At 45.6% G+C, this 15443-nt stretch overlaps 1 protein-coding gene across 3 annotated transcripts in view; it reads right to left on the bottom strand.

Annotated features, from left to right (window-relative positions):
• Nucleotides 1-15443, bottom strand: part of srrm3 (serine/arginine repetitive matrix 3) — a 40425-nt gene that overhangs the window by 9588 nt on the left and 15394 nt on the right. For all 3 annotated transcript variants that reach the window (XM_028982347.1, XM_028982346.1, XM_028982348.1), the window contains exons 2-6: nt 12626-12840; nt 4839-4931; nt 3997-4095; nt 3791-3871; nt 3332-3400 (exon numbers count right to left, since the gene is read on the bottom strand). In XM_028982347.1, coding sequence (XP_028838180.1) covers nt 3332-3400; nt 3791-3871; nt 3997-4095; nt 4839-4931; nt 12626-12828 — 545 coding nt within the window. In that variant the 5' untranslated portion in view covers nt 12829-12840. The remainder of the gene's footprint in view (nt 1-3331; nt 3401-3790; nt 3872-3996; nt 4096-4838; nt 4932-12625; nt 12841-15443) is intronic.

Below are 15443 nucleotides of genomic sequence, written 5' to 3'. Positions count from 1 at the left end.
TTTAGGAGTGGCTTTGAGGAACATTAGATGAAGCTGTTGAAAATTCCCAAAATCTGATGGAGAATCTGTGGGGTGCTGTGCTGGAGGATCAAGTCCGATCCACGCAGCCACCGACTCGCAACTCCCAGGATCTGCCACTGACGGCTTGTGGACTCCAAGAGAGCTTGTGGGAATGAATTCACAAGGTCAAGAGCAAGACTGTGGTGCAAAGCAAGAAAAGTCACGTCACACAAAAGACACAGCGCCGGTTCAGAAAGGTTCGGCTCTCACAGAGGCAGCAGGGTTATTATTAACATATATAAAAAAAATTCTAGATTCAACATTTAAATCCCAGGCTCTTTCTGTTTATTACAGAGTGGGCCACATGGTGGCACCGGTGGGTTCTCAAGCATGTAGATGTAGCGACTTCGTCCCTCTAGACTGTAATAACACCTAATCTAGACCACAATGGGGCGATAACACTCTGAATAGCAATGCAACTTACATTCCATAAACGCTCATCATGTAGATTTTTATGTAGATGAGTTTTTGTCATTCAAATGGTTTGTTTTCTGCTAGAGCAGTCCTGGCTTTCGAAATGCCTCAACTTGACCCTAATTTACTACTTTACCTTCCTCAGCCTGTTCCACGTCCAGCGAGACGCAGGCGATAACATGTAGGAACAGTCACTGAGGGATGCTGATCGCCTCGAACCAGCTCATCCAGACACCAGACACTCCACTGCAGATGCAGATCTGATCACATCCAGACACACGCTCGCTGTGTCTTCCACCCACGGGTCCATTATTTATTAAAGTAGACGCAGCCCTTCCTCAGTGACACGAGAGAGGAGGGGGACGAGTGAGGTGGGGCGAGGCGTGGCACTTATTTCAGCACTACTGAACATGAATTGCACAAGGTGTTCAGGTTATTAGAGAAATAAATTCGTACCCGAGGGACCGTGTTAGACCACAAGGGAGGAAACATGTCATCATGTCCCCAGCGTGTCCTCAGTCCTCCACTAGATCCATAAGTGGCGCATGCACTGAAGTACCTGCTCTTACACGTCTCACCCTGTACCACCATGATGAGCAATTTTTACTGAGATTTACTCCTCACACCTGCAGTATTTTCACTGCAAAAAAACCTTGGCAAATGTAACAGCCCTCCTGTCCCAGAGAATACGTGAAACGTTTTCATTTGCATTCATTAACTCGGTGGATGCTTTCATCCAAAACGTAATGAATAAAGGAGCAGAGAGAAGGTTAGAGGCAGAATCGCAACACCCAGAAAGAGCCAGGACTGGATCAGAAACATACAAATGAACAATGGATGCTACAGAATACTCCGTTAATAAACTGATAGTTGATCACAAATCCTTATATATTATTATTTGTGCTTGTCCTTCAGATTAATTAAATTGATTTTTTTATGAAGTGCTTGTTGTGTTATAATTATAACATTTTATTATGGTTGTGCTAGGGTCATGTTATGATTGGTGTAAGGTTGTACTATGGTTGTGTTATAATTGGTGTAAGGTTGTACTTTAGCTGTGTTGTGATTGCTGTAAGGTTGTACTATGGTTGTGTTATAATTGGTGTAAAGTTGTATTATGGTTGTGTTATAAATGGTGTAAGGTTGTACTATAGCTGTGTTATGATTGGTGTAAGGTTGTACTATGGTTGTGTTATAATTGGTGTAAAGTTGTATTATGGTTGTGTTATAAATGGTGTAAGGTTGTACTATAGCTGTGTTATGATTGGTGTAAGGTTGTACTATGATTGTGTTATAATTGGTGTAAAGTTTTACTATGGTTGTGTTATAATTGGTGTAAGGTTGTACTATAGCTGTGTTATGATTGGTGTAAGGTTGTACTATGGTTGTGTTATAATTGGTGTAAAGTTGTACTATGGTTGTGTTATAATTGGTGTAAGGTTGTACTATAGCTGTGTTATGAATGGTGTAAGGTTGTACTATGGTTGTGTTATAATTGGTGTAAAGTTGTACTATGGTTTGTGTTATAATTGGTGTATGGATGTACTATGGTTGTGTTATAATTGGTGTAAGGTTGTACTATAGCTGTGTTATGATTGGTGTAAGGTTGTACTATGATTGTGTTATAATTGGTGTAAAGTTGTACTATGGTTGTGTTATAATTGGTGTAAGGATGAACTATAGCTGTGTTATGATTGGTGTAAGGTTGTGCTATGGTTGTGTTATAATTGGTGTAAGGTTGTACTTTAGCTGTGTTGTGATTGCTGTAAGGTTGTACTATGGTTGTGTTATAATTGGTGTAAAGTTGTACTATAGCTGTGTTATGATTGGTGTAAGGTTGTACTATGATTGTGTTATAATTGGTGTAAAGTTGTACTATGGTTGTGTTATAATTGGTGTAAAGTTGTACTATGGTTGTGTTATAATTGGTGTAAGGATGAACTATAGCTGTGTTATGATTGGTGTAAGGTTGTACTATGGTTGTGTTATAATTGGTGTAAAGTTGTACTCTGGTTGTGTTATAATTGGTCTAAGGATGTACTATAGTAGTGTTAAGTCTGGTGTAAGGTTGCACTATAGCTGTGTTATGATTGGTGTAAGGATGAACTATGGTTGTGTTATAATTGGTGTAAAGTTGTACTATGGTTGTGTTATGATTGGTGTAAGGATGTACTATAGTAGTGTTAAGACTGGTATAAGGTTGCACTATAGCTGTGTTATGATTGGTGTAAGGTTGTGCTAGGGTCGTGTTATGATTGATGTTAGGCTGTACTGTAGTTGTGTTATAATTGATGTAAAGTTGTACTATGGTTGTGTTATGATTGGTGTAAAGTTGTACTATGGTTGTGTTATAATTGGTGTAAAGTTGTATTATGGTTGTGTTATAAATGGTGTAAGGTTGTACTATAGTTGTGTTATAATTGGTGTAAGGTTGTACTATAGCTGTGTTGTGATTGGTGTAAGGATGTTCTATGGTTGTGTTATAATTGGTGTAAAGTTGTATTATGGTTGTGTTATAAATGGTGTAAGGTTGTACTATAGTTGTATTAGGATTGGTGTAATGTTGTGCTATGATGGTGTTATAATTGGTGTAAGGATGTATTATAGTTGTTTTATGATTGGTGTAAGGTTGTGCTAGGGTCGTGTTATGATTGATGTTAGGATGTACTGTAGTTGTGTTATAATTGGTGTAATGTTGTACTATAGTTGTGTTATGATTGATGTTAGGATGTACTGTAGTTGTGTTATAATTGGTGTAATGTTGTACTATAGTTGTGTTATGATTGGTGTAAGCTCATGCTATGGTTGTGTTCATGATTATAACTGATGTGAGGTTGTGTTACAGTTCTGAACACACCTGTCTCTTTTGTGCTTCTTTCTGCTCTTCTTCTTCTTCTCTCTGCGGGGGTCAGGAGACCCCTCCACCCTGCAGGAGACACAGAGGAGAAAACGGAAGAGGACTGAATAAGGAGTAGCGCTTTGCCCGAACTCCTGCACCTGAGATCTGCAAGGCTGAGCGACCCTTTTGTTTTCGTATGTCTTATTGTTCAGTTTGGTGCTCCCCTCTTGGTTCTCTTCTCTCCGTGTATGTCACCTTCTGTTATCTGAATATGTGTTTGTCTCTTGATCTATTTTTGTTCTGTTTTCCTCCTGCATTTTTTTTGTTGTTGCCTTCAGCTAAGATTCTGCCTTGTGCTTTTCCCGGTGTCGCTATCATCTGAGAGACTCATTATCTCACTCAGGCAAACCCTCTTACTGCGCACCAGCCATTTAAAGATTCTTATCTGCTCTGATCAGAAACATGTGAAGAGCTCACCGGCTCCTTCTCCGCCCGGATTTCCTTTTCTTCCTCTTCCTGGGACGGGGCGAGGGAGAGCTGCTTAACTTCCTCTTTGTTCTGTTTTAAAGCAGGGAATATAAAAAAAAAAGGCAAAAACAAAAAGTTACACTCTCTATTGCTCTGCGACACATCGGTATCACTATCTGTAACACAACTGCCACACGGCCATGAACACTATGCACCTATAGTCGTCGTCATAGTAACCGTCCTGCCAGTCACTCTCCTCCCCGTATCCATCTGCCAAGGCTGGGTCGTTCAGGTGATGGGGATCGAGGGCAACCCTGTGGACCCAAGGCACCAGACTGAGATGTCATTTCCACACATTATTCATGCATATCAAAGCATTTTAAATCACCTTTACATTTACAGCATTTACCAGGCGCCCTTATCCAGAGCGACTTACAATCAGTAGTTACAGGGACAGTCTTGCTCATGGAGACACTCAGGGTTAAGTGTCTTGCTCAGGGACACAATGGTAGCAAGTGGGATTTGAACCTGGGTCTTCTGGTTCACAGGCGAGTGCGTTACCCGCTAGGCTACTACCAACCCTAAATGTCTGAGGGTGACACTACGACTGAATCCTAGCAATAACAGGTCATATTCAATACAAATGGAAACATTTACACTGAAGCCCCTCCCACATAACTGTTCTCAAACCCTCCAATTAACATGTTACCGCCACCCATTAATACTTAAACCCCGCCCATTAACGTCCTGATTGGAACGTAAAAACGATTTCCGTGTTACAGCATGAATAAAATTCCATCTGCGAAAAAAGGTGTGCTGGTGCTGGACGATGAGACTATGCCGCGGAACCGCTGGCGGCTCGTTTATTAAGTCGGGGACTCCGGGCTGTGGCGGTGATGTACGGTTGCCGTGGTTTCGCTCGGGGCTGTGGCTGGGATTTAACCGGGGCCATTCGTCATCTGTAAAGCAGCCGGTCAGCCAGCCTCTCCACTCTAGGCACAGCTGTGTGTGTGTGTGTGTGTGTGTGTGTCTGTATGAAATTGTGTGTTCTACTTACGGTGTTAGTCCGTCTCTGGTGATCACCCCCTCCTTCTCCATCAGCATCTGCCGGAAAGTTCCGACTTTCTGCCTGATCTCCTCCTCGGAGTACCTGCACACAAACATGTACAAACGGCCACAGAAATCTGCTTCAATTATGACTAATGGTTGAAAATGTACATGAATAAATGTGGCATCCGATCTTTTTTTTTGCGCCACGAAAAACGAGCGGGGGTGAAAGAGGCGGGGCCACGGCCGTGGAGACGCTGTGACTGTAACACCGAGTCACTGCCACGCCCCCCAAACACACACTTTTCGTCTCTCATGTGTCCACACAGTAACCGGGACGACCTCCTCATTTCAGCACACACGCCGATCACGAGTCGCGACTTCCTGTGTCCGCACAGGGCCACGCCCGTTTCTGGCAGTTTAGCGTAAACATGGGCACGGGCATCTTTTTCCGAGAGGCCGACACGGGAAGTGGCGAGCTGTGGCCTTTCACACATGGCGGGGAAGCGGAAGGTCCCTGCAGCGTCACGGGGACGAGGGACAGTTAATAAAATGACATCCGAGTCGATATTCATTCGGGCCCCCATTGATCGGAGACACTTAACGGGACTGACACGGTTAGGGCTGCCGGGGACTCGCCATGCGGGTAAACATCAACGTTTTCACATCGCAGAGGACCTGTTGCCTGTGAACATTACCCAGCATGCAAATGGGCCGGTCTGGACATTAAACAGACTGCAGAGACGAGATTAGCACGGTCTGGATGGGCTCAGAGTTGGCCGTCGAGCCCCAGTTTTTAGACACGTGCAGGGGAGGGTTCCAGAAGGTGTTTTGGCGTGGTTTCACTTGGGTTCTCGTCCTCTGTTTGTCTGGCGTGCCTGTGGGACGCCTTGTCCAATTGGCCTAATCGGAGACGTTCAGCCGTTTCACACACTATCAGCTCTTCTCCAGGAGGAGATTTGGCGGACCAGGGGGACCGCGGGGCCGTCGTCTTACTGAACCTACATATGCGCCAGCGTAGGGCGCTACTAGAAAGTGAAGGTGCAGTGATCGTCATTGTGAAACACTGCAGCGCAGCACACAGCATGACAGGCGCCCGGGGACCAGTGTGTGGGGACGGTGCTTTGCTCGGTGGCACCTCAGTTGCACCATGGCAGATCGAGATTGCAACCTTCTGATTACTGGGGTCCCTTCCTTAACTGCTAGGCCACCACTATTCAGTCTGGGTTTTCCTACGACTATTCATAACGGCTATTAATAAAGGTTACGCCGTGTATTAAAACAGTTGCATTGTTAAAGGTCCCCTATCATGAAAATGTGCCTTGGTGAGATGATTTAACATTAACGAGTTCCCCGAGCCTGTCTATGGTCCTGCAGTGGCTAGAAATGGTGATAGCTGTAAAGAGTGCTTTGGTCATTTTGTTCAGAGAGCAGCAGCTCAGACGGTCAGATCTGGAATTTGTCCCCTTATGTAGTCATTTACAGCATTTATCAGACGCCCTTATCCAGAGCGACTTACAATCAGTAGTTACAGGGACAGTCTCCCTGGAGCAATTTAGGGTTAAGTGTCTTGCTCAGGGACACAATGGTAGTAAGTGGGATTCGAACCCGGGTCTTCTGGTTCATTTAAAGCTACAGACGGTGAAACGGTGAAAATCTAGTCGTGGAACTGGATCAAAGTGTCTGAACTTCGGAAAGAGACGTCAGATACAGAATTAGGGGACCAACCAGACCAAAATATAAAAAAAATAGCATAACCTTTAATGCTACTTTTTTCAGACATAAATACCCCCAGAAATGTAGTACACAGGCTCCCTCACTTGGTGGAAGGGTGTTAATGGCTGTAACTATTTTAACGATAAACATTTACGTACAATTGTACTGCTTCTGTAATCTTTGTATTCTGCTGTGTGTACGAGTTCCACTGTATTGTATACTGCTGTTGTTTCGTACTGTTGTGCTTGAGGGACACCATTGACTGGAATAAAATTCATTCGCATACTCACACAAAAACGTGATTCGGATTCAGATTTTTGGTATTTATCTGCCCGCTGGTGGCTTATTTTGCTCACAAGTCACGATTACGAGAAACCTCTCCAAATGTCCGGAGAGAAAGAGGTGGTGATCGGAGAACATCGATCTTCTGCCCGGCGGAGTAAAGCCACTGACCCTCTCTTTAACAGCGAGGTCATGACTTCACGTGCGAGCGAGTCTGCAGCCATCAGCGGCTCACCCAGTTCACCTCGATGGGGGTTGTTAATGGATGGCGGTAACGACGACGTCAGAACATTCTGAAAGAGGCCTGATTTAAGTTGCTTCCTGATGAATCTCCTCTGCTGCTGGAATGGAACGACGCGGACAACTGTTTCTCACTCTTGAGCCTTCTTGAGCGTGATGTACGAACTGGCGTCTTCTTGTAGGAGCGATTGGGTGCAGCTGGAAACACAGCGGGCACCGGTCTGCTTGACGGTGGGGCTCCAGCCTTGGACAGGTGTGCATGGCTGGAGCCCAATTATAAGGACCTGCTGAGCAGCCGACCCGGGACCATGCGTGGACCGTGCGACCATGGACAATTGCCACATGCTGGCGGGTTTCTTTTTGTTCTCCCCTTTTGTTTCGCCTGATTTTTGGCCCTCGTGCCTGTTTGGTTTGTGTTCTAATAAATCGTGTTTGCCAGTATGTCCCGCCTCGGCGCTTCATTCCCCCGTAAGCTCGCGGACGTGACAAAGACAGGTGAACTCAGTCCGGACATATGAATAACTTCGCAAAATTAACACAGAAAATTAACATAAGAAAAAAATAAAATCACATTTTAATAAAACTTCACGCTCCTTCGTGAAGACCAAACTGCAGCCGCTAACATGCCCGGGCTAACTAGCTGACAACACGTGCCCCCCAACTCATTTTGGGCCACCACAACCAATACAGCAACGTATACACATATTTACAATTTTACACATCAAACAAGAGCCCCTACTTACACCATGTAAATCAGAAAACTGATCCAACCACGTACCTCCCTCCAGACAGGTGACCTAATTTCTGACAGTTTAACCCCTTACCTCCACTACAAAACAGATTTTGGTAAAATAAAATTACACAACATATCTAAAAGGAAATAAAACACATTAATTCCCTGCTACACATAGGTTGATCATGAAACTATGTGAAGATGCGCCATAAGTAGGATGCACGACCACAGCTCTGACGATGAGGAACTTTATTATGGAGCTGGAAAACCGCATGACTGCAGTGGTCCGTCTAGACACTCCATTCTGACTGATTTTCTTTCTTTTTCTATTCTATATTCAAATATATATTCACACGTAATATATATTTGGTTGTCATTAGAACACAGACAGAGACGCTCCCCTGTGCCATTAAGACGTTCATTATGCCAATTTTCTCACATAAAAACACACACACACGCACCCACAGCGCATATTGAAACATAATTGCAATTAGAAACAGGCATAATTTCCCGTAAACGTGTTGAATAAATCATCAGTTTAATCAAAGCCAAACAAGCGTCTTGCGACTTACAAGTGTGACATCACGGGGGGGCGGGGCTTGTTTAGGAGGGATGAAAGGTTACAATTCAATGATAAATAAATAAAAAATCGTGTTCTACCAAATTCTACCAAATTTCCCTTAGACATACTACTATATAGAGCAGGATGAATATGGTTTCATTATATGGTTATTTCTATTTATTTGTATTTTGCTGTTTAAAAAGTGTGCGAAACTGATTAGGGTCAAGATGCTGACTCAGCCGCTCCCCTTCTGTCATCATGACCCCGCCCCGGCTGCCCCCCACACCAGACATATGGTCCCTTCCCATCACCTGGGTCCCTGGGGGCCCTGTAAACACCCAGCTGCTCCCCTCCACCCAACCCCATCCCGATAATCCCACTCGTCTGTTGCCGAGGTGGAGAGCCGTGGCAGGACAAGCAGGCTGCAAACTGCGTGGCGTGAGATTCTGATCTTTCCGGGCAACAACTCCCCTCAGCGAAACCTTTCAATTCAAATAGTCTCGCTACTGTTAACACCCACGGCGTCTGGAGTTTGGATTGATGACAAACTGGCAAGATTCGTCCTTTTCTCTCACAACAGGCTACGCAGCTCCTGGTCCAGGCAATGGTCATCTCTAAACTGGACTATTGTAACTCTCTCCTGGCTGGAGCCTCTGCGGTCACCATAAAACCCCTCCAGATGGTCCAAAACGTAGCAGCCCGCCTCATCTTCAATCAGCCGAAACACCCCCACGTCCCGCCTCTCCTCACCTCTCTCCACCGGCTCCCGGTAGCCGCTCGCATCGAGTTTAAATCCTTGATGCTGCCTACAGGGCCGTAAATGGAAGTTCTCCCTCTTACACCAACACACTACTAGCCAGATACACTCCTGCACGCCCGCTCAGATCTGCAAATGAAATGAGACTAAAAATCCCCTCTTCACGGGGTCTCCGGTCCCATTCGACTCTGTTCTCCTTTGTTGTCCCTGGCTGGTGGGACAACTTGGCTTCCAAACGGCTTCCATTCGACTAGCCGAGACGACCACCACCTTTAAGAAGCAGCTGAAAACCCACTTGTTCTAAAAGCATTTCAGACGAATCTAACACTAACACACACACTCACAAAAAAAAAAAAATGTTCCTCGTCCAGCACTTAACAAGTCCCGAGCATGTTCTATTCCTGACAAGTTCGGCCTTATCAGGGATCTTAGTTTTGTAACTCAAAATCTATAGAAACCGAACGAGAATTGCTGGTGTCGTCCTCTTGTAAGTCGCTTTGGATAAAAGCGTCTGCAAAGTAAAGTAAAGTAAAGTAAAGTAAAGTAAAGTAAAGTAAAGTAAAGTAAAGTAAAGTAAAGTGTTTACATTGAGGAGAAGGTGAGAATGAAAAAAAGCTGCAGATTCGCTTCTTTCTTGAACGCAGCTTGTGTATTTATCCGAGAAGCTACGCTGCTCCATTAAATGCAAGGCCACGCGCCTCGTCATTAATTAGCGTCACCGCTAGCTTTGTGCCTCCACTCCGAGCAAGTCTGAAAGGTTCCGAATGTGGCCGTGGGCGCGCCGAGGATAAGCGACAACAAATCCACCGTAGGCGCCGAGTCCCCGTGATGCGACGCTCGGGGACGAAAACATCCTAATGAAGAACGCCGTTGTTCTGTTCGGCCTTCGGTTTAAAAAAATGCAAACCAACCCACACTGGGAGCACAGGGCACGAGCAGACGGGTGCTGAAAAAGTGGTTGTGGGCGGGGCTTCACCTCGATCTCCAGAAAGGGTCACCGGCACACTCTCTTTCTTCGACTGCGAACAGTGATCATTAGATCATCCCGCATGTTGAGAAATGGCCATCATTAAGAGGCAGTGATGACTACATTTACATTTACGGCATTTATCCCTTATACATCTCGGTTGTAGTTTTTTCTTACATACAGTACAGGCCAAAAGTCTGGACACACCTTCTCATTCAATGTGTTTTCTTTATCTTCATGACCATTTACGTTGGTAGATTTTCACTGAAGGCATCAAAACTGTGAATGAACACATGTGGAGTTATGTACTTAACAAAAAGTGGAGACCTGGCCTCCACAGTCACTGGACCTGAACCCAATCCAGATGGTTTGGGGTGAGCTGGATCAACAAGTGCTACCACTGGGAACTCCTTCAAGACTGTTGGAGAAGCATTTCAGGTGACGACCTCTTGAAGCTCATTGAGAGAATGCCAAGAGTGTGCAAAGCAGTAATCAGAGCAAAGAAACTAGAATATAAAACATGTTTTCACTTATTTCACCTTTTTTTGTTAAGTACAGAACTCATTCATACAGGGAGTGCAGAATTATTAGGCAATTGAGTATTTTGTCCACATCATCCTCTTCATGCATGTTGTCTTACTCCAAGCTGTATAGGCTCGAAAGCCTACTACCAATTAAGCATATTAGGTGATGTGCATCTCTGTAATGAGAAGGGGTGTGGTCTAATGACATCAACACCCTATATCAGGTGTGCATAATTATTAGGCAACTTCCTTTCCTTTGGCAAAATGGGTCAAAAGAAGGACTTGACAGGCTCAGAAAAGTCAAAACTAGTGAGATATCGTGCAGAGGGATGCAGCACTCTTAAAATTGCAAAGCTTCTGAAGCGTGATCATCGAACAATCAAGCGTTTCATTCCAAATAGTCAACAGGGTCGCAAGAAGCGTGTGGAAAAACCAAGGCGCAAAATAACTGCCCATGAACTGAGAAAAGTCAAGCGTGCAGCTGCCAAGATGCCACTTGCCACCAGTTTGGCCATATTTCAGAGCTGCAACATCACTGGAGTGAGCATTGCACACCTGGTGCTTTTGGGCAGAGACATGGCCAAGGTAAGAAAGGCTGAAAGACGACCACCACTGAACAAGACACACAAGCTGAAACGTCAAGACTGGGCCAAGAAATATCTCAAGACTGATTTTTCTAAGGTTTTATGGACTGATGAAATGAGAGTGAGTCTTGATTGACCAGATGGATGGGCGCGTGGCTGGATTGGTAAAGGGCAGAGAGCTCCAGTCCGACTCAGACGCGTCCAAGTACTCCACAGCGTGGCTGGCAAGAAAGGGTATAAAAGAAGAAAAACTAATGACATGGCCTCCTTGTTCACCTGATCTGAACCCCATTGAAAACCTGTGGTCTATCATCAAATGTGAGATTTACAAGGAGGGAAAACAGTACACCTCTCTGAACAGTGTCTGGGAGGCTGTGGTTGCTGCTGCACGCAATGTTGATGGTGAACAGATCAAAACACTGACAGAATCCATGGATGGCAGTGATTTCGCTGATTTGTTTTTGTTTTGTTTTTGAATGTCAGAAATGTATATTTCTGGAGATGTGGAGACGTTATATTAGTTTCACTGGTAAAAATAAATAATTGAAATGGGTATATATTTGTTTTTGTTAAGCTGCCTAATAATTATGCACAGTAATAGTCACCTGCACACACAGATATCCCCCTAAAATAGCTAAAAATAAAAACAAACTAAAAACTTCTTCCAAATACATTCAGCTTTGATATTAATGAGTTTTTTTTGGGTTCGTTGAGAACATGGTTGTTCAATAATAAAATTATTCCTCAAAAATACAACTTACAGGGAGTGCAGAATACAAATTCTGCACTCCCTGTAGTGTTGATGCCTTCAGTGAGAATCTACCAACGTAAATGGTCACGAAAATAAAGAAAACACGTTGAATGAGAAGGTGTCCAAACCTTTGGCCTCTACTGTAACTGCCGTTTGAAAATACTCCAGGGGAAATTCATTCCATCACCGAGGGGCCAAGACGGAGAAGAGTCTAGACACATGTCTTCCTCGTACCTTTAGGTGTGGAGGGACAGGCGAGCAGTACAGGAGGGTCAGAGAGGGCGAGGTGCGGTGCGAGGTATGGTAGTATGAGGTAGGATGGTGAAACCCCATGTTTGGCTTTGTAGGCCAGCGTCAGTATTTTGAATCTGATGCGGGGAGCAGCTACTGGGATCTACAGCAATTACATGTACAGCATGTGTACGAGGTGCAGAAAAGCTGCCAGATGTTTGCTGTATTATGATATCACAATAATGCACCATGTGTGGGTGTAAAAATCCCACTCACAGGCATAAATTGAAAGTTCAGGGCCAAGTACATTCCCAAATGCAAAAATAAAAACCATCTTTTAAATTTTTGTGCATCACACTTTCTTATTACAAAATGTAGGAGTAAAATGATCCTTTCATGTGGATTTGTCACCACTCATTTCCCGCAGTTTTCCCCGTCTGTCAGACTCACCCCTGCTCCTCCATCATCTCCTGCAGCTCCATGCACTTGAGCTCCACCCTCCGCTTGCGCTCGTGGTCCAGGATCTCTCGCCGGGCCTTCTTCACCACAACTGGCTCCTCCGCGGCAGGCTCCTCGGCCGCGGGCGTCCCCGGCTGCGCGGGGAGGCCGTTGGTGCCGTCCTGGGGAGACGGAGCCTTCGCCCCATCGTACATGGCCACGGCGTGCTGAGCAAGGGCGAGAGAGAGAGAGAGGATTCTATTTTTAAACACTGTTGTGCTATTAACACACACACTCACTGGCACTGTATAACAGAGGCAAGAAGACCAGAAAAAAAACAGGAACAGCAAATACAATACATTCAATAAAAATCCATTATTAAATATGGAATTACTACGAATATTATAAGAAAGAAAAATACATAAGAGGGCAGAATCGAAGATTACATAATCAAACAAAGCTGCTGAACAACCACATGAAATAATTTTATTAGCATCCAAATAATCCGAACAATAAAAAAAAAAAGTTGTATTTGGATGTAGGGTGGTAGTAGCCTAGCGGGTAACCCAGAAGACCCGGGTTCAAACCCCACTTACTACCATCGTGTCCCTGAGAAAGACACTTAACCCTGAGTGTCTCCAGGGGGGGACTGTCCCCGTCACTGCTGACTGTAAGTCGCTCTGGATAAGGACGTCTGGTAAATGCTGTAAATGTATATCAAATAATTCCTGGTTGTGTATAATTCATAACTTATTCATAATCTAATGAAATATCTAATTTAACCCAAGCCTACTCATTAACTCATGAACTCGTTAATGGAAACAAATGAGCAGAATAGACTGTGGAGTTGGAATGGCCGCGGCCCATGATGACGAATTCGTTTGAATGAGCAGGTCCGGTGACGAGGATGCACGGCGCGGCGACGTCTGGCTCCGAGACACGCCCGAACCCGCTAACGCATCCTCGCTGCGCTGCCCGGAAATCTGCAGCGCTGATGGCATCATTTTTCACAGATGCCGCAACAAAAAAAACAGATCGCTTTATCCGCGGCTCACTTTTTTCCCCCCATTCTTACCGCCGCCGGCTGCAGCAAAACAGGAAGCTGCGGCAATGGGGCGATATTAAGATATTAATGATGCGTCCGCCGCTAGAACAGCCTTCCGAAGGGTAAACGGGCCGACCAAAGTCCCAGTTCTCTCCCACTACAACAGGTGGCGCGCCAGAAGGCGCCATCGTCGCCGAATACATTATCCTGCAAATCACCGCGCCGAGAGCCGCACCTCGCGTCTCTTATCCTCCCCCACCGCCCAGGCGCCGGCGTGACCAGACCGGCCTCTCGTCCCTCATTAGGCCGAAGGACGGGCGGAGTCGCCAGCGTGCGCATACCGAACCCTCCACAAGGCTGAGCGAAAGCGACTGGCGCGTGGCACCGGTCCCCGGCACCGCCTCCCGATGTTACAGGGACGAGTCAGGCCGCCATGGACGGAGAAGCTCCGCGGAGATCAGGCCCAAGGCTGCATTAGATCATTTGCATTATTTAGTCCTTGTGCTTCAGGAAACAAATCATCATTGAAGGACCAAGGACATGTTCATTATTATTAATACAGCAACGGTAAACCGACTACAACCGGCAAAAGTCTCCAGGTAACAGCCAGGACTGACTGGGGCATTCGCCTTGTATAAATAGCCAAGGTCGCTTAAGGCCGTGTGGCCTGTGACCGGCGGCCATTTAAATGTAGTGAAGGTCCCACTGAGGTCATGTCCTTCATGGGTGATGCAGGGCTAAATGCAGAGTGTGCCGCGCTGCGGTGAATCGGCCGGTTCCTTTCACCAAGCACTTTGAACAGCCTCGGTATATGAGGCTCCCAGGAGGAGGAGGAAGGTGCCGGCTACTGATAGAAACACGCCACATTTACGGCACTCTGCGGTAATCAGCGTGGATTCAGAGATGGGCGCCTGAAACAGTGGTAGGCAGGATGCCGTGGGCAGGCCGGAGCCCGGTGTAATGACGTCTGCGACGCCGCTCCGGCTCCCCGCAGCCCCCCCGACTTGTTTTCTGCTGACGCCAGATTGCACCGAACAAGCAGAGTTTCAGCAGAAATGAGCTCGACGAGGGAACAATCTGGAGCAATCGCTAGTGCGAACAGAGCGCAGCGCGGAATCGGCACGGTAATGAAGCAGGTGTTCTGCCGTACACCCATAGGTAAACTAATTTGCATGCAAAATATAATGTCCACTCATTAAATGTGGCAAAAAGTCATGGTCTTCGATGGCATCGATGGGCGGAAACGCATTCAGCAACCTCGAGTTCCCCGCACGTAGCGGTGTACACGGTAATCAGTATGTAAAGTGCTACTCATCCTTTTCTGTAGTAGAAAAACACATCAAAATGCTACTAGCTAAAGATCCCGATATTCTGGACTAGCGGTGCAACGGTAATTGGTAAAATACCGAGCTGTTCGTTTGTCCAATGCGACACTATGGACCACGATTTCGTTTTTTTCAGTTCATTTCGAAATTTGTCCAGCAATGTCCAGTGATTGGACATTAACCCCGTCAATGTCCAGTCACTGGTGTGACTCCACCCGCTTGACCCATCTCACACTGTTATAACCGGAGTTCGAGGTTCGAACGAGCAAATCAAACAGGTAGCCTGTATTTTTGTGCGTGTGCGAGGGTGAAATGCTGGGATTTAAAAAGGTAAACCACAGACGTGCGGGCTGATGATCCGCCCAACCACATAACACAGCTAGTCAAACCGCAGATTTGAAATGCACCGTCTATCGAAAAATTACTTTGAACATACCTACCGTGGCATAAAACATAAGAA

This window comes from Denticeps clupeoides, chromosome 6 (assembly GCF_900700375.1).
Source record: "Denticeps clupeoides chromosome 6, fDenClu1.1, whole genome shotgun sequence".
NCBI lineage: Eukaryota > Metazoa > Chordata > Actinopteri > Clupeiformes > Denticipitidae > Denticeps > Denticeps clupeoides.
Note: the sequence above shows the minus strand (reverse complement) of the source record. Positions and strands in the feature narration are given on the sequence as shown.